This window comes from Pyrus communis, chromosome 2, assembly GCF_963583255.1.
Source record: "Pyrus communis chromosome 2, drPyrComm1.1, whole genome shotgun sequence".
Lineage (NCBI taxonomy): Eukaryota > Viridiplantae > Streptophyta > Magnoliopsida > Rosales > Rosaceae > Pyrus > Pyrus communis.
In genome coordinates this window covers 374,956-402,806 of record NC_084804.1, presented here as the reverse complement: position 1 = coordinate 402,806, position 27,851 = coordinate 374,956, and the positions used below count along the sequence as shown (strand labels likewise).

Sequence of the window (27,851 nt, the reverse complement as noted above, 5' to 3'; positions counted from 1 at the left end):
CATAGTCTAATTAATACATAAAATAATTAATATATTTATTCCCTGTCATCATCTATTAGCTCGTCGTCGGCATTTGCATGATTAACGAACTCGGTAGGCAACGGTAATGATTCAAGAAAATGAGTCTCTTCCACACCAACCCTTGTATGGAAATTTTCATTATCAAGAATTCAATCATCCAAAATATTAATTTTATAATTTTATAACCCTTAAAAATACTATAATAATTATATATATTAATTTAACAATTTTATACCCCTAAAAACTATAATAATTATATATATTAAATTAAATTTTAAAAATTGGTGACCATTGGATCAGCTTAAATATACATACCATTCAATTTCTTAAGTGCTATACGTGCAAAATAAATAAATTTAAATCTACTTAATAAATATATGTATACACCATTGAACTTGATGGGATACAAATTCTACAAAACTAATTGCAACCATCCAACCGTTAAACTTGTTTGTATATGCTTCAAAATCTCATACGCCAAAAATCACAAAAAACAAACATTCAAATATCAAGTAACGGGACAAAACTTTTTCGACGGTTTTAAACGAAAAATCACGATTTAACGGTTATTTTAACTCCAATTTTGATTATTTTTTATAGCTACACTCATTGATCTTACGTGAATACAATGAATGAATTCGATCTTCAATTTAAAATATTTACACTAGTGAATACCACAAAATCTTATGTTATACTTAATGAAAGTGTAAATGAACTCTAAGTGTTAGTGAATCTATCGTTTTGATGGGATACGCATTCTATGAAACTAATTTAAACAATCCAACCGTCAAACTTGTTTATATACGCTTCGAGATCGCATACGGAAAAAATCGCAAAAAACTAACATTCATAGATCAAGTAACAGGACAAAACTTTTTGACGATTATAGATGAAAAATTACGATTTAACGGTTATTTTAACTCTGATTTTGATGATTTTTTACAGCTACATTCCTTGACCCTATATGAACACAATGAATGAATTCAATCTTCAATTTAAAATATTTACACTAGTGGATACCACAAAATCTTATGTTATACTTAATAAAAGTATAAATGAACTCCAAGTGCTAGTGAATCTATCATTTTGATGGGATACGCATTCTATGAAACTAATTTCAACGATCCAATCGTCAAACTTGTTTATATATGCTTCGAGATCGCATACGCGAAAAATCACAAAAAATAAACATTCAGAGATAAAGTAAATGGACAAAACTTTTCGACGGTTATAAACGAAAAATTACGATTTAACGGTTATTTTAACTCCGATTTTGGTGATTTTTTTTACAACTACACTTCTTGACCCTATATGAATACAATGAATGAATTCAATCTTCAATTTAAAATATTTACACTAGTGGATACTACAAAATTTTATGTTATACTTAATGAAAGTATAAATAAACTCTAAGTGCTGGTGAATCTATCGTTTTGATGGGATACACATACTACAAAACTAATTTCAAAGATCCAACTGTCAAACTTGTTTATATATGCTTCGAGATCGCATACACCAAAAATCACAAACAATAAACATTCAGAAATTAAGTAACGGGACAAAACTTTTCGACGGTTATAAACGAAAAATTACAAATTAACGGTTATTTTAACTCCGATTTTAATGATTTTTTACAGCTACACTCCTTGACCATATACAAATACAATGAATGAATTCGATCTTCAATTTAAAATATTTACACCAATGGATACCACAAAATCTTATGTTATACTTAATGAAAGTGTAAATAAACTTTAAGTGTTAGTGAATCTATCGTTTTCATGGGATACGCATCCTACGAAACTAATTTCTACTATCCAACCATCAAACTTGTTTATATATGCTTCGAGATTGCATACGCCAAAAATTGAAAAAAAAAACATTTAGAGATCAAGTAACGAGACAAAACTTTTCGACGGTTATAAATGAAAAATTACGATTTAATGGTTATTTTAACTCCGATTTTGATGATTTTTTACAGCTACACTCCTTGATCCTATATGAATACAATAAACTAATTTGATTGTCAATTTAAAATATTTATAGAAGTGGATACCACAAAATCTTATGTCATGATAATTGATGAAAATTGAGGATTTTGTAAAAGGAGTAACATACAAGCTTTTAATTCCATTGGCAAGGTTTAAACTTTTGAGAAAGGCTTCACAACATTGAAAACAAAAACTCTTTCATTTTGCATATCCTTGCAAATTTAACATTTTGTAATAAAGTAGTAGTGTATGAATGTTTGTTTATTAGGCTCTTATTTTCGAGTGTAGATGTAGTACTTAAACGACAAATGTGTTTTAATATTTTGAAGTAATATTTATGTGGCAACGTGTGGTATGTGCAAATTTAAGAAAAAAATTTATATTTTTCTTAATGGGTCATAACGGGTCGCCTATTAAAGACCTGTTAAGATAATGGGTGAGACATGACAAGACCCGTTAAGATAACAGACGTTACACGAAAACGATAGACGCGACCCGTTTGTCAAGCCTAGTTGTGTGTCACATCATAAACTCATCCTTAAGAAAGATGCAAGAGAGGAAGAAGAAAACATGGGGGATAACATATAAAGACCATCAATCTATCGCTTACAACCGACACCGGGTTTCAAAATATTAAAAAAAAAATTCTTCAGAACCGATGCAGGCTTAAAAATATTTAAAAACAATAATTAGTGTCGGATCGAAACGACATCAATACTTTACGTCTCTTAAAAGTGACATTATTTTTTTTAAAGCGACACCATTATTTAAAAATTATTAAATGTATGTCGGTTATAAGCGACATTAAATGTTTACGTCGGTTAAAAGAGACATAGACAGGTTATGACGCTTACAAGCAACAGTAACTCCGACGTCATGTTCAGTAGGTGTCGCAAATGTCTTGTCTGGCACTATATTATATTAAAGCAACATCACCCAGTGACACAATAAATCTATTTTGTAGTAGTGAGGGTTTGAAAACTTTGAGTTTTAACGATAATGACAAAATAAAGGGTAAAGTAAATAGTACTAGAATTGACTTTTTAGTGTAAAAATGTAATTTTTCGTTAAAGTTCCTTATGACAAATGTGGTAAGAGTAGTATTTTTTGTTATATTATTGATGTAATTTAATTCGATTATTTATATATTTATAGTTCGTTGATATATTGTGATAAAAGATGTTTTTGTTTTTGGGAGTTTTAATGAAATATTCCTGTTACTGTTCACTTTTAACGAAAAACCATATTTTTATCTTTTTCTAGTATTGTTCACTCAACCTTTATTTATTATTTTTCATTACAACTAAATTTTTTTTTTTGAATTTTTCGTTAGTTATTTATTTATTTTTGTCAAGATGATTAAAGATGTTTGGTGTTTACAGTTTTTGTTGTCGTAGAAAACTTGTTAGGAAAATAAGTGACAAAATAATAACACAAAACTATCGATTACTTTGTGTCACACTGAACACTACAGAATCGTGACTTTTGGCTTAACTTTTTAAGCAGTAGACACGTAGGCCATGAAAGCGATTGACTCCCAGTTGATTAGAGTCACGGGAATAAAATGTCTCATAGAGTCATACACTTACGGATTGTACATTAAAAAGGAAAAATTAAAGAAAGAAGTTTGAAAATTTTGAATTTTAAGAATAAAGATAAAATAAAAGATAAAATAAATAGTACCAAGATTGATTTTTTTAGTGTAAAAATGTGATTTTTCGTTAAAATAAACAGTACTGAAATTTTTTTTGTTAAAGTTCCCTATTAAAAATAGACAAAGGAAAATTTGTTTCTATCTCTTTTTTTTTTTTTTTTTTTTTTAGGGATTAGTCAGTGGATTTGCCACACAAGTCACTTTTTTATAGTTATGAAGATTCACAGATGCATTTTATTTTTTCCGGCCGCTATTTTGTGATTTACCCACTCTAGAAATTGAATCCAAAATGTGATGTGTGAAATACGGATCTAAAATTCATTCTCAATCACTTGACTTTTTTTAATATTTTTTTTTCTGTTTCCGCTAGTATACAGACAAAATCCTACACCTAACAAAGTTATATATTCCAAACTGCCCTCCTCCATTGCATGCATGCCATCACTCGTCACTTGTGGAGTGCAACTGTGTCAGTCAGTCAAAGAGAAGTTAAATCAACGGTCACCATGCGCCCTCAGTGCCTCCTCCTTCTTGTTGTCCTCATCCTTCCTCTGGCCGCCGCCACCAGCACAGTCCAGATCGGCGGTTGGAAGCCCATTGAGGACGTCAGCAACCCCGTGGTGCGAGAGGCCGCAGAGTTCGTTGCGTCGGAGTACAACACGAAGCAAGCAAAGGATCGGAACAAGTTGGTGTTTGAGACGGTGCTCCGGGGTGAGACGCAACTCGTTGCGGGCACGAACTATAAGCTCGTCATTTCGGCCAAAAATGAGTCGTCGGTGGCAAATCCCACCAGGGTCATCGGCACCGCTGCCGCAAATAATTATAAGGTCTTCGTCTATGACAGGGCTTGGGGAGCATCACAAGGAATTGGTCTACTTTCATCGTTCGAAAAAAAACTAACTAGTTTTAAAGATTGCTTGAAGTTTATCACCCTTTATATATTATTATAAGGGTATCAATAATTAGAGCAATTTGAATGGTTGATCTTCAATCCTTATTTTTCTTGAATTAAAGAAAAAGTGACTCCTCGTGCCAAGATTACATAAGATGGATATCCTCGAATAATATGGCTATTCTCGAATACCATGTTTTTGTATCACATTTTCATACAATCTTAGGTGACATTTGATGTGAACAGCCACATAATTTAAATTAATAATTTTTTTTAATTTAGTTCATTATTTAATAAACTAATAATTAAGAAAAACTAGTTAATTAAATGATGATTGTGGTATACGAGGAATCTTTCTCCTTCATTTTCTTGAGTTTCGTAAATTTTTTATGATGTGGTTGTCCACATCAGATGTCACCTAAGATGGTATAGAAATATGGTATAAAAACATGGTATGAATAATGTTTGTACCATACTTGACCAATCCCGAAACTACTAAGCACCGGTCAACAACATACCGTTAAGGACCCACAAGACTTTGAGTAATCCCAGAAGGCCAATCACAACACGACACATGTCTGTATCAGAAGCCAATCACAGCGCGACACGTGTCGATATCAAAGGCCAATCACAACACGACACGTGTCAATGTCATAACAAAGCTAGAAACTCTCTTCTATAAAAGGGGATCATTCTCCCACAATAATCCCTAATGTCATTTGTACTAAACTATTCACTAGAACTCACTAAAAGAGAGCTTGAACCTATGTATTTGTGTAAACCCTTCACAACTAAAGAAAACTCTTCTACTCCGTGGACGTAGCCAATCTGGGTGAACCACGTACATCTTATGTTATTTGCTTCACTGTCTCTATTCATTTACATACTTATCCACACTAATGACCAGAGCAACCTAACGAAGATCAGAAACTTAACACTTTCTATTGTACCTAAGTCCTCACCGATTTTGTGCATCAACAAATAACATTACTCTCCAAACAATTAATTATATCCTATTTTTATGTAAATGAAAAACACGGAAAAAGAAGTTTGTTTTTCCCATACGTGTAATGCATACACAGCCAAAAATGATTCCTTTTTAGTTTTTTAATTTTATTTCTCCTATTTCTACAAGCATACAGACAAATCCTTTACCCAACAACGTCCATACATCCAACCATGCCATCCTCCATCGCAGCATGCCCATCACTTCACTTGTCCCTTGTGGACTTTATGTTGTCAGTCACGAAAAATTTTAATCGACGGCCACGATGAGCCCAAAGTGCCTCATCGTTCTCGTCGTCGTCGTCATCATCCTTCCTCTGGCTGCCGCCCGTATCACAACCCTTGTCGGCGGTTGGAAGCTCATCGTGGCCATAGATGAGCAAAGTACGCATTATGTATTGCTAATGTTTCAGGCCGCCTAACATCAATCTGATTATTGTTCTCATCCAGGATGCTTTGTAATTGTGATTTCAATCAATGTGTCGGTTATTCCTAAAAAAAGTAAAGAGTCACAAATGAAGAAAAATATCAAAAAAAATTAGTAATTAGACCATGCCGTAAATATATCAAGAAAGCAATGTCGAAAGAAATCCCTGCACGAGCCAATATGGACAGTAATATCCAGGATAGCACAAGTCAATACCTAACCTTCCATATATGCCAAACCCTTTACCTTCCTGCCCGTTATGCACATCCAAACCTATATTATCTTGCCATCCCCCATTGCAGCTCATCGGTCATCAATTGTCATTCGTGGAGTGGAGCCAGTCGTAGAAACTTAAACAAATTAAAGAAAGCAACGGTCACGATGCGCCCTCACTGCCTCCTCATCCTCGCCCTCGTCCTCCTTCCTCTGGTGGCCGCTGCCGCCGACCGACGGGGCCTTATAACCGGCGGTTGGGAGCCCATAAAGAACATCAGCGACCCCCATGTGAAAGAGATTGCAGAGTTTGCGGTGTCGGAGTACAACAAGCAAGCCCAAGGCCAGAACAAGTTGGCGTTTGAGAGGGTCGTCCGGGGCGACAGCCAGGTGGTGGCGGGCATCAACTACCGGCTTGTCATTTCCGCTAAGAACAAGTCCGTGGCTGATCCCGATGTTGCCACTCCCGCGGATTACGAGGGTATTGTGTGGGAGAAGGCTTGGGAGCATTTTAAGCAGTTGATGTCATTTCATCGATTGTCAAAGCCCAACTAGGTTTCGGAGAATATGATCATCTTATATTTTAGTTGTTGTGTTTATGCAATCATGTACTCTGGACTATAGTTTGCTTGAAGTTTATCATCTTTCATTATAATAAATAAATCGAGGGAATAATTGATCTTCAATTCTTAATTTTCTTGATTCTTTTTCGGCTTTGTCATATATGTATTCTTGGTGAATTGGGTTCTAAAATTATCATGAAGACCACACACACAACATCAGTGTTGAAGATTTGACCCAACCCAAGCAAATTCTTTAATTAAATTTGCTTTCACACATTTTGTAATTTTTTGGATGTCTTAACGCCCCTAATTACTTGTTTGTTAACTACAAATTCAATGCATATTAATAAAATAATATAATTATTGATGTCTTGATTACTATTGTCAATTATTTACTCATATATAACAATAATAACAAAAAGTTTAGTAATACATAAAAAAGCAGTTTACCTACCACCACGTATAAGAATATTATTTGTATAAATTTAAATTGAGAATCTACAAAATATGGGAAAATTGTTTACCCACATATTTCAAATATGTGGTCTTAGCAAGTCAACTTTCAAAATGTAATTTTAACATAGGAAATAAATTCATGTTTAGCAATTAATTAAATAGGAAAAACAATTTTGGAACTGTTATAATCGCCTCAATCTGGATAAAAGCGGAAATGGATCATTAGAAAGGAAAGTGTTTTAACGCCATAATAACATCACCACAAAATTCAAGAACGAAATTCACTATAAATTCTATTGCACTCTCAATGCGTCTCTTCATTCCAAAAAATGACCAAATTATATAGTATCCTGGCAATTGCAACACTGATCTTTTGCCTCCTCTTTCCTCCCTTGGTCACAGCCCAAGGCGGTTATTGGCAGCCGATCACGAACATCAACGACGCATATGTGAAAGAGATCGCAGAGTTTGCTGTCAATGAGTACAACAAAATAGAGAAGAAGAAGTTGGCATTTCAGAACGCCTTTCAGGGTCGGATGAAGTTTATCAATGCACTTAACATTCACTATTGGCTTCCCATTGCGGTCAGAGATGAGGAGTCGCCTACCCTCACATCAAATTATGTGACTATTGTTTGGGATAATGTGGAACATTCGATAAAGGAGTTATTGGTCTTTCGTGAAGTTAGTAGGTAAAAGAAATTGGATGATTTCATAATATGTTTCTAGTCTTGTAAACCATCCTCTACAAATCTCACGTAGAGCCTTCTGCCTCTTCTTTAGTGTTTAGTATTTCAGCGGTGATAATAAGGACGTTGATGGCGGATATTAGGGTTTTTTGTTTCTCTGGTTATTTTTTTGTTCTGAGCTCTGTTTTAGTTTGGTTTGGAGGTCCATCTCTATATGTTGAGTTAATGTTGTAATTTGCTGGTTTGATAATGAATTTACCTTTGTCTGAAGAGAAAAAAAAAAGAAGTGAAATTGATGATTTCATAAATGGTTATTTTATATGTCCTTGCATTTTTGTTTTGGGAACCTTTACCTTATCGCTCTAACACCAACCTCACATTCCTTAGAATCTCATACTGTATACCTTCAACAAATTGACATAAAAAAAACAAAAAAAAAGAATATCCCTCCTACAAATCAAAGATAGAAATGAAAGGAGGATATCTAACGGCTTATTTGTAAATGTTTTTAAAATTACTAAAAATGATTTTGGTGAAAAAGTTTTTCAAATCAAACTTTTAGTAAAAATTTAAGTGAATCATTAAAAAACATTTGAAGTGTTTTCTACAAGAAACACATATTTAGTGTTTCTTTTAAAAAGCACTTTTGAAATACAAAATCAATTTCATCAAAAACACTTTTAGTCATTTTTAAAATATTTTCAAACATTATGGAAATGGATCATCTCCGGATCTCTTCTTCTTAATCCACCATATCAGAGAATCTGTGACGTTGAAATTTGATCAAACAGCTGAAATTATTATAACTTTTAACGTGGACCATTGTTATCAAATTTGAACGATACAATTTCCTATTTGATGAATTAGAAAAAAAGAATCCGGATATGATCCTTTTTCCTTTAATATAACTAGGTATGGACCTAAGATTTTCCATCTTGTTTCATGCAGCCTATAAAAATTAGGGAAATTATGCTTTTGTCCTTTTCCGTGCAGATGCCCCCACCAAAGCGCCTCTCTGCCAATCTGTTTATCCAGAATGCATAGAAGTAACGGCCACCCGTCTGTGGGATAAGGATTTACCCAATCCGCAGGATAAATTTTTACATTTTTATTTTCGATCTTCTTAAAAACAAACAAAATGATTTTAACAGAAAATAAATATAAATTAAAAAATTTTAATTATGCATTCCCCACTAATAAAAGAGAATTAGTGGATTGATCGGTGAGAGGCTAAATTGGGTTGGGAGTAATTTGGGGAAAGGGAAAAACACGATTAAGGAACCGTCAGAACTAACCTAAACTCCACGACCGACCCAAACAAAAATTGGAATCTGTACATCTAACCAAGGTGGGGAGCAGCGGAGAGCCTCCTCCAGCCTTCTTCTGACGGACCCGAGGCTCTCTGCTCAGCCACCACCGCAACCGCCGCAGCGGCATCGACAGCAAAACCACCATCAGCAGGATAAACTGCCCCGTCGCAGCCAAAGCGCCAACAGCAACAAGATGAAGGGGCTGTTCAAGTCCAAGCCCAGAACCCCCGCCGATATAGTTCGGCAGACCCGAGATCTCCTCGTCTATGCTCAGCGCGCTCCCGATTCTCGTGAAAGCAAACGCGAGGAAAAAGTACCTATTTTCCTTCCGTTATTAATTCTGTCAATCAAAATCGATTCAATTCCATCTGATTGAAATTTTGATCATATTCTTCCTTGCTTCTATATTCTATTATCTGAAAACATTGAGAAAATTGGGATCGGTGGTGTTTTCGATGGGCAAAGTTGATTGGGATCGGTTCAAGATCAAAGTTTATATTTTTGAAGTTTTTTGTTCGTACGGATTTCATTGAAATTGGCGATTTTGAAATCTGAAATTGTTAAATTAGTTTGTGAATTCTTCAGTTTAATTAGTTTTTTCAAATGCAAATTGTGATCGTTCATTCTAGTTACTTCTTCTTCGATAGTGTTTTGTGTTTGTATGTCTTGGGCATCGAAGTTTATTTGTGTTGGGGTTTTGTGAATGAGCAGATGTCAGAGCTCTGTAAAAACATCAGGGAGCTGAAGTCGATTCTCTATGGAAATAGCGAGTCTGAACCCGTCTCAGAAGCATGTGCGCAGTTGACTCAGGAGTTTTTTAAAGAGAACACACTTCGACTTCTTATTACATGTCTTCCGAAATTGAACTTGGAGGTAAGCTTTCGATGCCTTTGTTCCTTCACTCTATATTGTTTTGTCTGCCTTTTGTTGAATCCTTATGTTGAATCTCTTGTTCTCCATTCTCGGTTTACTTTGCGCAGGCTCGAAAAGATGCCACTCAAGTGGTTGCAAACTTGCAGAGGCAACAAGTTCAGTCTAAGCTGATTGCATGTGATTACTTGGTAGCGAACATTGATTTGATGGATATTTTGATCCAAGGGTAAGCCACTATTGCGAAGTACCTTGGACACTTACTGTTATTATGTTGCACTGTTCCTTTTTGTTTCTTACACTCGTTATTGATAGCATATGTCTAGTATGTTTGGTTCACGTCAATATGCAATGATTCTTTGAACGTTTTCATAAACATGCTGATTCATTAAAGTCTTTAATGCTTTGGGGTTCTGAGTTACATTTTCAAATTTTTTTTTGCGGCTCAATATGTTGAAAACACGTCAATTATTATGTTCTTTGTAAATGACTCTTCAAGTTAGAAAATGGTCTTGATCTCTGTTCTTTTTTTTTTTCAAAATTTGTATTCTTGAATTATATGAAAAAGGGTTGGAGGTGGGGTGTTTCAAAAAGTATATCGTCTTATATTGATTATATTATTATTAGGCATCTCATTGTTAAAGTCCTCATTTTGTAGATATGGAAACACTGACATGGCTCTACACTATGGTGCAATGTTGAGGGAGTGCATACGTCACCAAAGTGTTGCAAGGTGAGCAAACTGAATCTGGCTTATTTGTTAAATTTCAATTTGACTATGTACAAGATGTTATTAAGAAGTGGGATCTGAGGTTGTTTATCATTTGTATCATTTAGTGGCTAAAACTCATTGCTTTTGTTCACCTCAGTTGTATATCAACTATTCTCGTACGTAATTGCTTGTTGAACTAATCTGTTTTGTTTGCAGATATGTTTTGGAATCACAACACATGAAGAAGTTTTTTGATTATATACAGCTCCCCAATTTTGATATTGCTGCAGATGCTGCTGCAACTTTTAAGGTTGAGTTAGTCTCACAGTATGGTCATGTGTTTGTTTTCATAAAAATTAACACTTTTAGAGTTTAATGAACATTGTTGCATGCCTTTGGATAAACTAAACACTCAAAATGATTCATGATTCATTTGTTGTTTAGCCAATAATGCTTTGACCTTCATGCATTTGGGAATATTGAATACACTGTCTGCTTCCCTGTATGATAGTAGATTTTTCCAATAGTGCAATTATGGTCAACAATGTTCCTATCTGAAACCTCAAAGCCTGATACAGATTTTGTGTGGTTTGCTGATCTATATAGAGCAATTTTTTTAATTTCTTTTTCATTATAAATATTTCTTGTTCTTAAAGCCATTTATTCGACTCATGTACTTGTCTGGTTGCAGTTGTACTAGAATCATTCTGATTTTTGTAACATCTCTCTGTAGGAACTCTTGACGAGGCACAAATCCACTGTAGCAGATTTTCTTTCCAAGAACTATGATTGGGTGAGGGTTACTTTCTATGGAACACATGCATGTGAGCAGTAAGAAACATGCATCAACAGTTACTGAATATTTCCATTAGAATTACTTCAAGTGAAGATAAGAACTGGAAAAGAGGCATACAAGTATTATATGCAAATTAACCAAAACTTGATATTTCTATCTTTATGACAGTTTTTTGCGGAGTATAACTCAAAGCTACTGGAATCCTCCAATTATATTACCAGACGACAAGCTGTCAAGGTATGATAAATATTTGACCACAAATAACTCTCGTAAAGAGTATATTGCATGACCTTGATGTGCTTGTTGAAGTACCTCGTATACTCTTGTTTCATCACATTTTTGAAATAGGCTGCATGCTTTGGACGTTTTTGAAATAGGCTACATGCTTCTTGTGACGTTTGCTGAGATGCTCTTATGATGTTTGCTGAAGATGCTTGTTTATTAATTACAGTTGTTAGGAGATATTTTGTTGGATCGGTCAAACTCAGCTGTGATGACTCGATATGTGAGCTCAAGGGACAACTTGAGGATCCTTATGAATCTTCTCAGAGTATGATATACCTCCTTTATTGATTATTGCTGATTTCCATGAACTTCCCCCCTCCCCTCTTGTTCCAGGCCATTGAATAGTATGATATGCTTTTACTTGCATAATATGTTTTAGTGCAAGCCTTTGAAATTACCATTTGCTTTGCATTTGGTATACCTATTTCTTACATGCACAATATGTATTAGTGCAAGCCTTTGAAATTATAATTTGCGTTGCATTTGGTATACCTATTTCTTACATGCATAATTTTGGGGTTTCTATCTGCAGGAATCAAGCAAGAGCATTCAGATTGAAGCATTTCATGTCTTCAAGGTTTGATTACCAAAATTTGATTTGTTAATGTTCAGGGTTACTCTTTAGCTCTTCTCGTTAATATGTTTTAGTTTTTGCAGTTGTTTGCTGCTAATCAAAATAAACCCGCCGACATTGTGAGCATACTTGTTGCCAATAGAAGCAAGCTTTTACGGCTGTTTGCTGATTTTAAGATAGATAAAGGTAGGTGCGAGTTTTTATTTAGAGTTTGTTGTTAGTAGTTTGGCACTTTGGTTACATTTTTTCAAATGATTTGTTGCAGAGGATGAACAATTTGAGGCAGACAAAGCTCAAGTAGTGAGAGAAATAGCTGCCATGGAACCCAAAGACTCATGAAGGAACTTGTCTTGTATGTGGAATGTTGAGTTTCTTGTTCTATTTGTGAGTTTTAGAGTTTTCATAGTTCTTTGTGTTTGTTTGACGCTATTTAATTTTTTGAAGGAGCCTCATCCCCCTTGTTCCTTGTTCATGTGTAGTTTCTAAATTATACTTTTGTAAAAGGTAGATAAATAAATTGGTAAAATGTTTGATGTTGCTGTACTTGGGTGATGCAAATGTTTAAAACGGTTGAGCAGCACGCATGCTTGTAATGTATTCAAATTGGCCCCAAGTGTCGCACTAGTGCCATATTATTTAATGGACGCATACCTTGCGCATAGTTGGCTTCTAGACCGACCGAAGAAGAGACTCGCGTTTGAACTTTTCATAAACATTGCGTGTTGAATTCCGCAGTTAATCTAAAAACAGATTAGAGGTTCCTCATGATCAAGGCATCGTATCATTTTCTCCCGATGAGAATAGAATGGTCATTTTCTGGTGTCTGATTTGGGAATACGGTTTCTCAAGGTGGCACTGGCACTGGCACGCACTTGTTCCACATTCCAATCATATGCTGTCCTTAACCACGAGCTGGTGGTCTAATGGTAAATGGTGGATTACGATGCTTTCTTAAAACTAAAAACTAAAGGTCTCAGGTTCAAAACCTGCTGGTGGTGTGAAAGTTAGATTGTGGTCGGGGAAGGTTAAAATACATCTGTAAGTCTTCTCGATTCTTAAAAAAAATAGACAACCGTGACTTGTTATCCAAAAAAATCATATGCTGTCCTTACGAGAAATATGAACAATGAACATCGAACACAGCATACGGCATAATTACTCTTATTGCCTTTTTCTAAATTTCACTTAAAAATAAAAATAATTATCAATTCACTTTGGACCTGGCCCTGTGATATATTCACACGTCTCACGACACGAACTGGGTCAACATGACTTTTGAAAAACGACAAGATTCGATAGATCTTTGAGCGCAATAGAGTACTTAAACCTAGTACCCTCGTGTTAATCGGAAGAAATTTTTTATTGTGATCGGAATACAAGTGGTACATCATGTGTTTTAGTAGAAATAGTAGGCAATTTTATTTTCTAAATTATTAACATTTTAGTACATATATTCTATTATTTATATAATAACACATAATATACCACTCTACGCCGTATTATTGGTGTCGGCATCATACTTTATTCGATAAACGAATAGCATTGGCATTATACTTTATGCGATAAATGAATCGCCTATATATTTAGTTTAATTATTTAATCAGTCTCAGTCCACCTGTTAGCTTCATGTGCTACGTGAAGGCTCCAACACTACAATCTGAACACAAATCCATCGTCGACAGTACTCGTTAGCATCTCCGACTATTACTCAATCTGCATTTCCTTCTCTCATCAGACCGTTAATAATGGCGGCAAATGGTAGATTCTCACCATTTCGTTTAAATTCTAATAAAATCTCCAATTTCTGTCATTTTTTTTTCATATAAAATTAATTTGCAATTTGTTTTGCTTAATTTCTGGTGGTGGGTCGTAGATTCGCTTGCTCAGTTCCTCTCCTCCGCCGTTGATGCAGCCAAGAAAGCCGGCCAGGTTAGTCCCCTCCGCCCCTTTAACTAATTTTTGTTTTTATCTAATTTTTACTCAGCAGTAATTGAAACAAAGTGTGCAATCTGTGTGCTATATGATTTCATTGCAGATGATTCGAAAAGGGTTCTACGAGACCAAGCATGTGGAGTACAAAGGCCAGGTCTTTTGACTTGTTTTTCTTGTTTTTTATTAATTGGTAAATCAAATGGGTGTTTGGCAATTCGATCTTAGAAGTATAATTGCTGATTCAATGTTAGTGTAATTTTTTTTAAGTGAAAGATTTAAAATTTGATTACTTGACAAGCATCGAAGGCATGTTAGTGAAAGAATTTCGAATAACTTTTCGCCTGTGGCAGCTGCAGTTAGAATTCGAATGGAGAAATTTATATTATGTGGTTTGAGATAGCTCAGTGTTGAGTGCAAGATGTAGCAAAACGAAATTTCGTGATCAAAACCTTATTTTTCTGTTAATCTTCCAATTCTATTGGGGAGTGCAGGTGGATCTGGTCACGGAAACTGATAAGGCATGCGAAGATCTCATATTTAATCATCTCAAGCAACTTTACCCCACTCATAAGGTTTAACTCTTCATCCCCATGTATCAGCAAAGTTCCTCATTTTTGCTTAGAATATCATTGTATCTCCTAAGACCAGGTTTTTCTCTACATGCTCTCAATTATTTTAGTTGGTGTTACCTTTAGTTCATCGGGGAAGAGACTACTGCTGCTAATGGTGTAACGGAGCTGACTGATGACCCCACATGGCTAGTTGATCCTGTGGATGGAACCATTAACTTTGTACATGGGTAAAAGTCGCTTCTTGTGTTGTAGATGATTGTTTATTTTCTCTGTGCTGATTGCTTCTCGTTGCTGTTATAGATTCCCCTTTGTCTGTGTGTCAATCGGCCTTACAATTGGAAAGATTCCTACTGTTGGTGTTGTTTACAATCCAATAATTGACGAGGTTAGGATTCTTATCTCCGCTAACGTTTAAACTCCAGTGGTTAACCATGACTCTTGTTCTAATAGATGTTAGAATTGTAAGTTTTACAGCGAATAGCTTCTGAGTTGAAATATGAAAACTTGCTCTCTAAGTAATACTAGCTGAATAAAGCGTGTTAACTTATACGTAGCTCTTTACTGGCATACGTGGAGGAGGTGCATTTCTCAATGGAAATCCTATAAAAGGTGATTATTCTGTTTTTAACCATGTACTTTATTGTTTTCCAAGTGGTTACAGAATTTCCTAGTTAATGCTTAAAAATGTTTGAATTAGTGCAGTATCATCTCAGACCGAACTTGTGAAGTCTCTCCTTGTCACTGAGGTATAGAGCTCTCTGATTGATGGATGGTAGTTTATTATTGTTATACATAAATGGGCTGATTTGTTGTTTTTCTACCCTATCCCTGTGTAAAATAAAGCACACCGCGAGCGTTTTACTTAAATGATGAGACTAGAAATTGGTAAGGATAAATGTGTAAACTTCTTAATCTTAAAAACCATCATATGTTGTTGTACTGGAAGAGCAGGTTGGAGTAGAACGTGATAACGTAACAGTGGATGCAACCACAGGGACAATTAATCGCCTACTTTTTGAGGTAGAAACAGAACTTTCAAATGCTGATCTTCAGTTGTGTTGGCATCCCAATTTTAAATGAATCCCTCTTTTGAGCAGGTGAGATCTATTCGCATTGGAGGCTCCTGTGCACTGGCCCTCTGTGGAATAGCATGTGGGAGGCTTGATCTATTTTACATGCACGGCTATGGGGGTCCTTGGTATGATCTTCTTTCTACCATGCTTGTCAATTTTAGTGGTAGCCGGTAAGTGATTGACATTGGTTTTTCGTGTGCCTCAGGGATGTTGCAGGTGGTGCTGTAATTGTTACAGAAGCTGGAGGGTGTGTTTATGATCCGTAAGTAACTTTATCTTCAGCTTAAGATCATTCAAGAATTAATTTGAGTTGGAAATATAAATAGTTCTCTTTGAAGCGTGCACTACTGACAGATCGATAACATCTGTCTTTTTGTTAACAAAACTTGAAACTTGCATGTGACATCGTATCTATGCATTTTTACTTATGTCGAGAATTGGATGTAATTTTCTGCATCAGATCTGGTGAGGAGCTTGACATGACATCTCGAAGAGTAGCAGCATCAAACCCTCTGCTTAAGGAAGCATTTGTTGAGGTTTTGCGAGAATCGGAATGAGTCAGCTTCTTCACCCTATGAAATCTTTCAAGTTAAACATCCTCTCCATGAAGCATAAAATTGGATTACTGATTTGATTACATGGGTGTTAAGTTAGTATCCTTTACACCATTGAAATCGTATTTAGGGCATTTGAAATGCCAAATTAATTGTCGAACATATTTTGATGATACATCGTTGGCAATGTTTGTATTTGCTGTATGTTCTTAGCTTCAGAAATAAATTAGATGTTTGGAGTATATGAAAGTGAAGTCATGATTGAGAATGCTTTAGCTCAAAAACAGAAAGTTGAATGTAGAAACAGAAGCCGAAGGATATAATTTCCGCACTCTTACCTTTGGTTTTTGTCCCTTGATTCTCCGATTGATTCAATCCAAGGGCTTAGAAAATAGAGACAAGTGCAGATGGTGAAAAGGATAGTGCGAAAATCATTTCCTAAAAATTAAATCAAAGTCGAAGGAGAAAACACAGGTATAAGTGTCTAAGTAACAAATATATTAAATCTCCCTCTGGTAGCATGTCTAACAGAGTTCAGGCAGGGACCGCCCAAGACCTAATTTACCAAAGAATAACCTCTAATCCTGAACTCCCCCAGTACATATGTGTACACAAACACTCACGTCATCGATATACAAAAGGGTGCAACAACAAAAGTATTCAGTCAGAAGGGCCGCGAAAGAGGAGGAAGAAACTCGAAAGAGCCACCAACTACCTCTTAGAAACCATCCTGTGCGCTCTGCTTTTCGTCCCTCTGACCTCTAAGCACCATGGCCGTTGACACCGTTCGAAGCTTGCGTTTCCTTTTCAGACTTCTTCCTCTTCAATACAATATACCATGTGTAAGCTTCCAACAATGCAGCTTGGACACCTAAAGCAATGATCACGCCGATGTATGCTTTCTTCCACTTATCGTCAGGGTTCAAGATGTCGAATCCTTTGAAGATGTTGACGATGCTGAGGATGATAACAGTGTACCCGGTTGCGTGGTGGTATATGTTCCAGTAAAATCTGAACTTGTGATCCTTGTTGGGTCTCAGAAGCAAAGCAAACACCTGCATCGAGATTCAAAGCTATCACTAAGTACATGCTAGGGCGAAGATCAAAGATACATCACACATATTGTTAGGGTTGAGATGAATGTTGAATTTACCTGAAGTGTTCCAAGAGCGAAGAGGGCGATCCCAAGGTTTCTGTGCGTGTCATACTTGATGCCGGCAGAATCGTCGCCGAGTTTAATACCGGTAGCCCATCCTGCGACGCCAACGGCGTATGCCGAGGTCTGGCAAGCGGCATGAAGGTAAAACCATGCAGGGTCCGCGGACTTGAAAACTTTCAAGTACCTTGCTACCATGGCACCAAAAGGCATCAAGATTCCCCAACTCACTGCATTCAGCACTCCGTGACGCTGTAATTTGTTTCAAAAAAGACCAAAAACACTTAGGGGATTTGACTAATTCTGATGAAGTTAATGAGCAACTAAAAAGCAATTGAGAATTTCAAGGAGAGAATCATATTATATAATAAAAAGACCTTAAAGTCAAGACCTTGATTAAAACTCTAATTCCAAACATGTGACTACCAATTCGAAGAAATCTTAGCACAAGAAAGCAGATCCTCCTCAGCTACTAAAATTAAAGATTAATTTAGGTTTCAAAAAAAAAAAAAAAAAATTAAAGATTAATTTATATTTTCGCAGACGCGTACGTAACCACATGCTCTAGAGCGGATTTCGCCACTCGAGTTCTAATATCTCCTCGGTAGTTTAAATTAATTTACAGTTTAATATTTTTCAATAATTTATAGTGTGCTATCCGTCTATACCTTAAAGTCCCCACATAATTCAATTTATAGCTATTTAAGCTATTTGTGCGGGACGTTTTTTTTTTTTTTTTTTTTGTCCGGATTCAAATATCCGGCAAGTTTTTATCTAGGCCTTTTATGTACACCATCATCTTATGTTGTATTTATTCTCTTCTAATAAATGAATATTGTACTCTTAAAAAAAAATATAAACGTAATTAAAAACTATATATTTTTGTATAAAAAAAGATTAATTTATATTTCTGAGTATAGTAAAATATACAAAAATGGAAACTGTAAAATTGTCGCTAATATTTTTGGTGTCAGTCTTTAAACGTTTTTCTTTTTTCTGTTGAAGAGGATATTCATATCTTTAGCGAATGCTTTAGTATAACTATTCCGTTATTAAAAATTTATCTTTAGAAAAAAAAAAAAAATGTGAAAGAGAAAATGGGTCAATAAGGTCACTGGCTGTGAGGGTTAAATTATTTTATATTTAATTACTGTATTGCTTATGACTTTTATTTTGATTAAAATATCAAAAGTTTTAGTAAGAAAAGATTTGTGAATTTGTAGTTGGCCTTCTGCCACAGTGATGATAAAGAGTGTTGTTCTTACATCACTGCAGCGCAAGTTCAAAGTCTATCGCTCTCTAATCAAACACTTAATATAACAAGTCTATGGTTTGACAAAAAAAAAAAAAAAAAAATTGTGAATTAATTGAAAACAACAAAAGATTTGTTCAAATTTGGTAATAAAAACCCAAAAATTAGTTTAAGAAACAAACTTCAGGACATGCAGTTTAAGGGTCAGAATTAAAGACAGAAAAATTGAGTCAATTCACTTACGTTTCTCTTTCTAGTGGTTGAGCTGCTACCACCGGTGGATGCTGTCTGGCCGGAAAGCAAATCCAAAGTCCCCTTGGCGTTAAGATTGGCGGCGACGGTTTCGTGAATGCCGGGAGCGCCGTTCGAAACGGGACCCACTTGCCAGACCTGAAGTATGGTGGTAGAATTGGTAGGAAGAGTCCAGGTTGCAAATATGATCATCTCATCGTTGTTCAGATACTCCGCCGTCAAATCCGTAACCTCGTACGTCAGGTTGCCCTCCGCCAAGTTGGTCGAGTAGCTCTGGATCGGCGACGTGTACACCCTCGGCTTCCCACTGGACTGCGGCCAAGCGACAAGCGCTTGGGCGCCGGGCATGGCGGCCGACGCTTTGCTGAGGTCCGGATTGATGGCCCACGCGACCCAGCTGGAGGCAGAGACGCCGGTGTGCCTGTAGGCCATCTGGAGCTTCCCCGTTGACTGTTCAAAGCTCCAATGGAGGAAGGAGCTGAGATGCGGCAGGCTGGTGCAGTAGGTGAAGACCTTGTTGTTGTTGAATTTGTAGTTCCCGCAGGCTGTCGTTTGGGCGTAGGAAGATGGTGAGAACAAAGAGAGCAGAATGGAGAAGACCACCGCAAGCCTCAGCGTGGAAGCCATGGTTGTGAGAACTGAATAATGCTTTTGAGGGAAAATCTCAACTGGGTTTTATATATTTTGAGAAGGGGAATTCAGATATTGGAAAAAGTTGAGAGCTTGATAGAAGATCGTACTTCTTTTTCGCTAAAAGACGGACAAGGGGCGTGAGAGGAAGTTGGGGGTGTTGAGAGGGAAATGGGGTGTAAATATAAGAGTTGGTGGTGTGCGTGGAGACTTTTAGGGTTGTTGGGTAGTCTGTTGGGAAGGTTCCATTTTTCAGAGTGGTTTGAAACTTCTTATTTTTTGTATTTGTTTTCTTTTTTTTGAAAAATATACTTTCCTTTTGTTTCTCTTTTCGCACCTGCCTTCGCTTTCTTGCCCAACCTTCGTGTTCGATTTCATATTTCAACGTTTCAACAAGAAGAGGGACATGTGGGTGTTTTTGGTGATTTCGATTGATCAAGGAATCACCGATGCAAGACAAGTCGGTCGGCAGTGAGAACAAAAGGCTCTCCCCAAATCCTCCAATCCAATAACGTTTTCGATCTCAAAGTTTCTCTTCGAAACAATGTTTTGGAAACGTTTAATCTCACTAAAAAAGTTTTCTCTCTTTTTTAATTTGGTCAATCTTAAAAAAAACCTTGAACTACATCAAAAATGAAAATTTGTATTAAGAACCATATATGAAAAGGAATTCAATATCCAACCAGAATTGTTGATAGTTTACTATATCAAGAATGAAAATTAATATAAGAATGATATATGAAAAGGAAATCAATATCGAAAATCAAAATCATTGATAATTTACTATATTAAAAAAGAAAATCAATATTAAGAATCATACATGAAAAGAAATCAATATCAAAAACCAAAATCGTCGATAATTTACTATATCAAGAAAGAAAATCAATATTAAGAATCATATATGAAAAGGAAATCAATATCGAAAACCAAAATCGTTGATAATTTTCCATTAACTTTCTTTTAATTGAGCTGCAAGTAACTCAACAAAAAGTTTTGCTGAACTCTAATTAATCCTGTTATGTCATAAATTGATTAATTAATCAAGATATCACCATCAAAACAAAAGTTCATAATTCTTTTCCTAGGATTTTCATTTCACTGGTTTAGGATAGAAACTTAATAGTTAGAAGAGCCGGCTAATTAGAACAAGTGAGTATGTATTCAGTTTTAATAATCCAAATGAGAATTAAAGTAAACATGAAAACGATAATAAATTTTATGTTGTACTAAAACATTGATGCGTGGTATCTCTAATATCACGTGTCAGAATAAATTTTACATCTATTAACCCATATTACAACATGTGAATTGATTTTACAGAACCTAAACCTGACCATTAATTCCAACGTAATTACTCTAATTAGAGCAATTTCTTAGAGTGGTGCACTAAAGACTTTAGACTGACAAAGTCAAAGCGACGGCCAGGGTCGAAGTACCAGTCAAGCTGCAGTGTGTACGTGTTGAACGGGTGTAAAAAACCAGGTCCATTGAGCCGCTCAGGCGTCGTACATTTGTGCTTGCTTGATGCTTCCTCCGACTCCGGTCTCGCACGAAACGATTCGCTGGCACTACTTCCACGGAGGCGTATTGAAAGAAACAAAGGGATCGGTTGGGGTTAGGTATGGTTGAGCAGGTAAACACAAAACCTCGACAATTGAAGCCTGGCCATGCCTGGTCAAATCAAACCAAACCAAAGCCACACGGCACCGTATCATTTTGACACAACGTCCCGTTGGGACCCACAACAGCTGGGCAGCGGCCCCCAAAAGCCGTTTCCCCGTTTCCAGGTGCTCCGCATTGCCGCGGTCTTTGACGTTCGTCGTCCTTGTACGTGTTCCCGGGAACATGGCGAAGGTGGTAACAAAACCCTAATCATACGTACTCTGGAGTTCGATGTGTTCCAAATAATTAAGTTATTAGGTTTTTTTTTTTTTTTTAATTTTATTTTATTTTTAGTATAAACGATATATTTTACACAAAGAGAATGAAGAGTTCGGTTAAACCACATAATAGACAACTTAATATGGTATTGAATTCGTCATCCACAAAATTCAAACCTAAAACTATACTTACAAATAAAGAGAAATAGTATCAAACCGTAATACTGATTAGCATTAAATTATTAGGTTAACTTCGATAATTATATGATTAACAGAAAATGATTACATATTTAAGACGATCTCTATAGAATTATTTGTAGTTATATGCAAATACATGTCTTGCATGTGTTCTTTATACAGGCAAGCTTAACTGATAATTTGTGAATACATAACACTTGCATAGCCCTAAGATTTTGGGGCTCGGTTCGAAGACTCAAACAGAGATCCTTCTAAAGTCTAAACTTTTAGTTAGTATATATATTTTTATAATTATTTTATTGTGTGTAAATTAATACAATGGAAAAGAAATAAATAAAACTAGCATGGTGTGGTCTAGGTACCTACATGCATTTACCATGTTTTTTGGGGTTCAAAACACCTTGTTTTTATTTATTTTTTTAACAAACAATATTATCTACATTAAAAATGAGAGAGTGGGCTTAGCCTCACAAAGTGTTTGCAATAATGTAGTTCAAATTCGCTTTTGTCAAGAATTGAACTTAAGACCTCTCACTTGTAAGTGAAGAGAAATACTATTAAAACGTAGTACTACGTGACCGAAACGTCTTGCTTTTAAATACAATTGTTTTTAAAGTAAACATAAAAGAATGTGCCCTAGGAGGTACTCGAACCTAGTTGGAATTACAAAGATAAAAAACGCAAAAACACTTACGCTAAGAACTTAATTTGATTAATTGATGCTCCTTTAGACATATACTTTATTTATACGTAAAATAATATAAAAATAAAAGAAAATTTAACGAAAAGTTTAAAAAAACTTTAGTTTTAATGAAAAATAACAAATAAATGTGTAGTGAATAGTACTATGAAAAAGGTAAAAAAATGATTTTTCGATAAAAATAAACAGTACCGGAAGTGTTTTGTTAAAACTCCCTATAATAATTTGGGAGCTTTCCGAATTAGGAGCTTTGTGCGGTGGCACAACCTCAGAGACGACTCACTTGCGTATAGCGTATAGCATATAGCATATGCATATCCGTGTTGCATGTTGATGTCGAGTATTGTTATTTTGCGTTATCATAATATTGATGCCAATTATTTGAAATTAAATGTAACAATGGTTAATTATCTCAAAATAATAGTGATGAACACCAATTAAGATTTATGGTAAGGGAATAGGAAACAGCGTGTGAACAGAGAAGCCGAGGTACGAAGTGCTTTTAGAGTCTGTAGACTTGTACAAGTCAATGGCCACTGTTGTTGATCCATATATCTTGTTTGTTATTATTTAGCTGACGTATATACATACGTATGCCTGAAGTGATGGTTTATAATAATATATACACACACAGAGGATCAGGAACAGGTATAGTCAACGCATGCATTCACAATTAACGGTGAGTTTCAGCTGAAGGAATCGGCAAGACTTGACAATGCGTCGGTCTATATATTCTGAAGACAATCATATTTGTACAGATGGAGTGAGATTTAAAAAAGAAAGGGGGAAATGGAGTTTCTTCTAATATGTACGGAAATATTGAATTGAATATATGACGATATGAGACTAGTATTCTCTGTAAAGAAGTCAAAAATGAACATATTCTGTTTATGGACTTTGTACATAGCGATAGCGTGTCTCTCTTGCTTTCCTTTTTGTTTTGAATTTGTAATTTTCTAGTATCTTCTCTTATGTAGTTATGAGTCTGCTGCACGATGCGATGACTTTTTCCATCCAGCTAGCCGATTCCAGATTGTACGCAGTAAAATCCACCTGCGGACGGGCAAAAATAAATATTAATTTTAGCCGCCGTTCATGCAGTAGAGAATTTCACAAAGTAGGAACCCTAAATATTAATAACTTGCGTCTTAAGAAGACGGCAAGGAAAAATAGAAGAGATCTTTCGTCGAAGGTGGAAGTGATTTTCACAATCCTTAATGAAAGTATAGCAAGTTATACACTCTTAGTTGTTACAGTATTCAAAATGAGATTAGCACTAGGCTCAAATGAATCATAAAGAATTAGCCCAAATATTGTGTTTAATTGTGATTTTATTTTGAGCTCCGTAATAGATAGAGGAATAAAAAACAAAATAGAAGGGAGGAATAGTTGTTTCTATAAAGGGGAGATGGACATGACATGAGCTAGCTGGGAGTGGAGTCGGCTAGGAAACAAAACTAAAACTCACCTATAGTATTTACTTTCCTGAACTAATTATAGGGATGAAGACCAAAAAAACAAACGGAGAAAGTATGTTCCTTTTGATCGTAACATAAAATAACAATAACGACAAGATCCTTTTGATCGATCAATAGATTCGATAAACACTACTGTAGATAATCTGGGCACCTATGTTCAGTCGCATGTAGGTAATAACAAGGTTGAAAGCCTGTTGCTTCCTTTCTCAATATTTTCTATGTTTTATGAAGATCCGTATCACGCTGGACATATTCAAAAGTAGGTATGTACCCTGGTCTAGTCTGGTGTGTGTTCTAATTTCCAATTACCAAATACAGAGCATGGAATCGAATTACAAAAACGACACAATTTCATACTATATAAAATGCATGCCCAAACAAAATAAATGTTTTTCCGTTACGATCCATTCCTTGGCAGCGTCAGCTGTCATTTTTTATTGGCTATTAATTAAATAGGAAGTTGGTTTTCAAAGCTTTGTTGAACTTTAACCATAGCTTAACGTGCAACATGTACCAAGTTCTTTACCGGCGGGGCCGTCCCTCCTCTCTAATTTATAACTTTAGTCGTATACCGTACTCAGTATTTGATGTTGCTTTTGTATCAAATTTTATATACAACAAGATGTAATACTTATATTGGAAAATGTTTTCCGCACTCATTTTCTCTTTATTCATGTTCTATTCATTTTTGTTTCTTGATTATCTTTTGATTTCTTCAATATAACGGCTAAATGTAAAATAAAAGTATGGAGGTAGAAAAAAATGATGGGTGAATTATATACGTGTAAAATAAGAATATTAATTGTTGAGTCTGCGCAAGATCGAGGAGTTTTCACAACATTATTTTTTTAGTCTTACTCGCTTTAGATTGTGAACTCGCTGAGGGACTACTCAACTAATCTCTCTCTAGTTGGTCAGATTATTGAGGACATCAAAGCGCTGCTTCCTACAATCATTGAGACTTGTTTTTACCCATTCTCGTTGCCAAGCTAATGAAATTGCCTACAGACTTGCTCGATACAGTCTTACAGTTAATCATGATTGTATTTAGATTGAATCCCCTCCGGATTTAATTCTAGATTTTCTCATTGAGGATGCTCCTCTGCCATAATTGGCCTTTGTAATGATCTTTTGCTCATGACGATGAATCAACTATCATTTCATTAAACCACTCAGTGCTACAGTCATGTGATATTCCTCTTCACTTAAAAGTGAGAGATCTTAGGTTCCAATCTCATGGATGATAAATTCAGTACTAAAAAAAAACTATCGTTTCATTAAAAAAAATAAAAGAATATAAGTGGAAACTTACCCATTTTAGTAAATTATATTTTATAGAAGAACTATGAAAAGAAACAATGACGATATTAGTGATGCATGCATAATCTTAGCCATCAATCTTTTTGCCTTGGTGGAGTAGGTGAGATTAAAGACTAGTTAACAGACGATATTATCTTAGCTAAGCTGAGATTAACAGCTTTCTTGTACAATAGAGCTATGACGCATTCAATGAGGAGGATGACTTGAGCCATTGAGCGTATAGGTGAGCAGTCTTAATTTCAACCAAAAACTAAAGAGCTTCGTGAGTTTTCTTACGAAGATTACTCTTTCCATATATAATAATTAAGTACTCAGCAACCTATTAGTAATGTCCATGTATACTTGGAAATCCCTCGAACCAGAGTAGTTTAACACTTTGGCTTAGGATGTTAATGTTTTTATTCAAATTTAATAATATTTGCATTTCGACAAAAAATAAAATAAAATAAAATAATCCATCCAACTAAAAGCTGATTCTCCTCACCTATTGTTTCTAGAGTTCAAATCTTCTGCACTTTGTTTGTATGTAGCCTTCCTAGGCCTCTATGATGACACGATCATAAACTTAATTAATATTAATTATATTATCATAAATTTAATATGTATCAATTAATACTAGAAACTAATGTAATATACAAAATGATGCAGAATGTTTCAGCTTCTGTTTCTATTCTTTCTCAATTATTTAGTTGAAGCCGTCAACGCTTCGGTAAGAATGGCATTCCCATTGGTCTGACTTTTATTTGGAAGCCTATAAAGCCATCATCACGTCAGAATATGGAAGCTGTACACCGTACTCCCCATATCACGTGAAAATTAAGGTTTCGGAATATGAAATTAGGGTTTTTTTGATGTAGAAGCGCTTCTTGGTCATAAGGCTTTTTTGGAGAAGAGCCATACATGTTTTTCTTCATATAGCACTTCCAAGTTTGTTTAAAAAAAAAAAAACACTTGGATTTAAAAAAATATATATTTTTAAGAAAAATATATAAGATTGTTTTGAAATAGTTGAAAGCGATTTTTGACAACGTAAAACGCTTTTGACATAAAAATAAGAAATTGCTACTAGTTCATAAAAACACTTATGAAAAGTGCTACTAGTTCATAAATTGCTTCTTCACGAAGCTTCAACGTGTTTGTACTAACAACCCTTAAAGCAAAAATGCTTGAACACAAATATTTCCTACAAAACAATACGCAAAATCACTTCGAATAGTTTCAGCTCATTAAAAAAAAAAAAAAAAGAAAGAGAGAGAGACGCAAGACCCATTGTGTGCTGCCCTAGGGTTACGCAATACAACGTATTGTCTTCAGCATGGGCTTGATCGAGATAGAATAAGTCATGATGGGCTAAATTGCAGGCCCACGAAATTATAACCCAGTTCATAGATAGGCCCCAGCTCGACCTCTCCCGAGTGCACCCAGTTGGGTCAGTCCGGGCCCATATAAACTCAGAATTCAAAGTTAGCAAGGAACTGTCCAGATCTATTCTGTAAAACCCAAAAGGTCATTTGATTAGACAAGGTGGACCATTTGCCAGCAGTGAGAATCATTATGGCTTCTGTCGAAAGTGATTACTATACATCCACTTTTCAAGAAACCTAATAAACACGATTTCAATTTGCAACATCCCACACAAACAAATTATCAAACCAAAAAGAAAGTAATTTCCACGCATAATTTCTTTCTTAATTTACACACTGATATATTTTTTCCGATTTAATTAAATAAGTCAAATAAAATTAATAGACGAAAAAAAAAAAATGTGTGTAAAAAATTAAAAATTACTTAGAAGAACAAAATAAAAAAAGGACGTGGATTTTCATGTTTCATGTTTAGGACTGTTTGTTTTTGGTGAATAAGGATCAGAGGATCTGATGAATAAAGAAGAAATGTGTTCTTTGGGATTTGCGCATGCGAGGCCAAAAAGTTAGGTACCAAGTGCCAACCAGAAGAGGAGAGAAGAGGAGGGGAGTCGTAGATTCCAAGAACCATGCATAATGCATTTGAAATTTGAAGGCTTGAGCCTCCTATTAATCTATTAAGTTGTAGCTTTCGGACGGGTCAGCCATCCCCATCTGCATGCCCATGGGCCACATCTGTGCCCAGCGGTTCTACGAGCAGCTTTTCTTGTACGGAGGAGGAAAAATTTTCATGCACCCGAGATGCAATCAAAGAATTTCATGTTAATCACAAATTAACACGTGAAATAAATTATAACACATAACATTGACAGTGTAAGTTTCTCTTATGACCTAAAGCCAGACATCGTTGTCTCCTAAAATACATATTTTGAAAGCAAGAAAGGGGCTTTGGTCACGGCCGTAGTCACTGTACCCTCTAAGTTTAATTAACTAGCTATATGCATGGCAGCATGGCATATTATGAATTTATGAT

At 35.4% G+C, this 27,851-nt stretch overlaps 5 protein-coding genes and 1 pseudogene across 5 annotated transcripts; 5 read left to right on the top strand and 1 right to left on the bottom strand.

Moving 5' to 3' along the window:
• Positions 1-3,532: 3,532 nt before the first annotated feature.
• Positions 3,533-4,566, top strand: LOC137726875 (cysteine proteinase inhibitor 1-like; annotated as a pseudogene).
• A 1,568-nt stretch (positions 4,567-6,134) lies between these two features.
• LOC137726271 (cysteine proteinase inhibitor 1-like) lies at positions 6,135-6,889 on the top strand. Its single transcript, XM_068465172.1, has one exon. It carries the CDS (start codon positions 6,141-6,143, stop codon positions 6,756-6,758), a length of 618 nt encoding a protein of 205 aa, XP_068321273.1. The 5' UTR covers positions 6,135-6,140; the 3' UTR covers positions 6,759-6,889.
• A 662-nt stretch (positions 6,890-7,551) lies between these two features.
• Positions 7,552-7,917, top strand: LOC137726872 (cysteine proteinase inhibitor 5-like). The gene has a single exon (XM_068465826.1). The coding sequence runs from the start codon at positions 7,552-7,554 to the stop codon at positions 7,915-7,917; it is 366 nt and encodes a 121-aa protein (XP_068321927.1).
• A 1,204-nt stretch (positions 7,918-9,121) lies between these two features.
• LOC137725291 (putative MO25-like protein At5g47540) lies at positions 9,122-13,000 on the top strand. Its single transcript, XM_068463928.1, has 11 exons — positions 9,122-9,533; positions 9,932-10,093; positions 10,201-10,319; positions 10,749-10,823; positions 11,019-11,112; positions 11,536-11,595; positions 11,767-11,835; positions 12,050-12,148; positions 12,416-12,460; positions 12,541-12,643; positions 12,723-13,000. Exons 1-11 carry the CDS (start codon positions 9,414-9,416, stop codon positions 12,794-12,796), a joined length of 1,020 nt encoding a protein of 339 aa, XP_068320029.1. The 5' UTR covers positions 9,122-9,413; the 3' UTR covers positions 12,797-13,000.
• A 1,054-nt stretch (positions 13,001-14,054) lies between these two features.
• On the top strand, positions 14,055-16,915 carry LOC137724435 (inositol monophosphatase 1-like). Its single transcript, XM_068463177.1, has 12 exons — positions 14,055-14,215; positions 14,331-14,386; positions 14,493-14,543; positions 14,881-14,961; positions 15,085-15,188; positions 15,262-15,346; positions 15,516-15,570; positions 15,664-15,707; positions 15,913-15,981; positions 16,059-16,159; positions 16,240-16,296; positions 16,495-16,915. Exons 1-12 carry the CDS (start codon positions 14,203-14,205, stop codon positions 16,589-16,591), a joined length of 813 nt encoding a protein of 270 aa, XP_068319278.1. The 5' UTR covers positions 14,055-14,202; the 3' UTR covers positions 16,592-16,915.
• A 150-nt stretch (positions 16,916-17,065) lies between these two features.
• Positions 17,066-20,054, bottom strand: LOC137724434 (cytochrome b561 and DOMON domain-containing protein At5g47530-like). Its single transcript, XM_068463176.1, has 3 exons — positions 19,240-20,054; positions 17,742-17,996; positions 17,066-17,643 (listed from the first exon to the last, which is right to left on the bottom strand). Exons 1-3 carry the CDS (start codon positions 19,873-19,875, stop codon positions 17,350-17,352), a joined length of 1,185 nt encoding a protein of 394 aa, XP_068319277.1. The 5' UTR covers positions 19,876-20,054; the 3' UTR covers positions 17,066-17,349.
• Between the last annotated feature and the right edge of the window lie 7,797 nt (positions 20,055-27,851).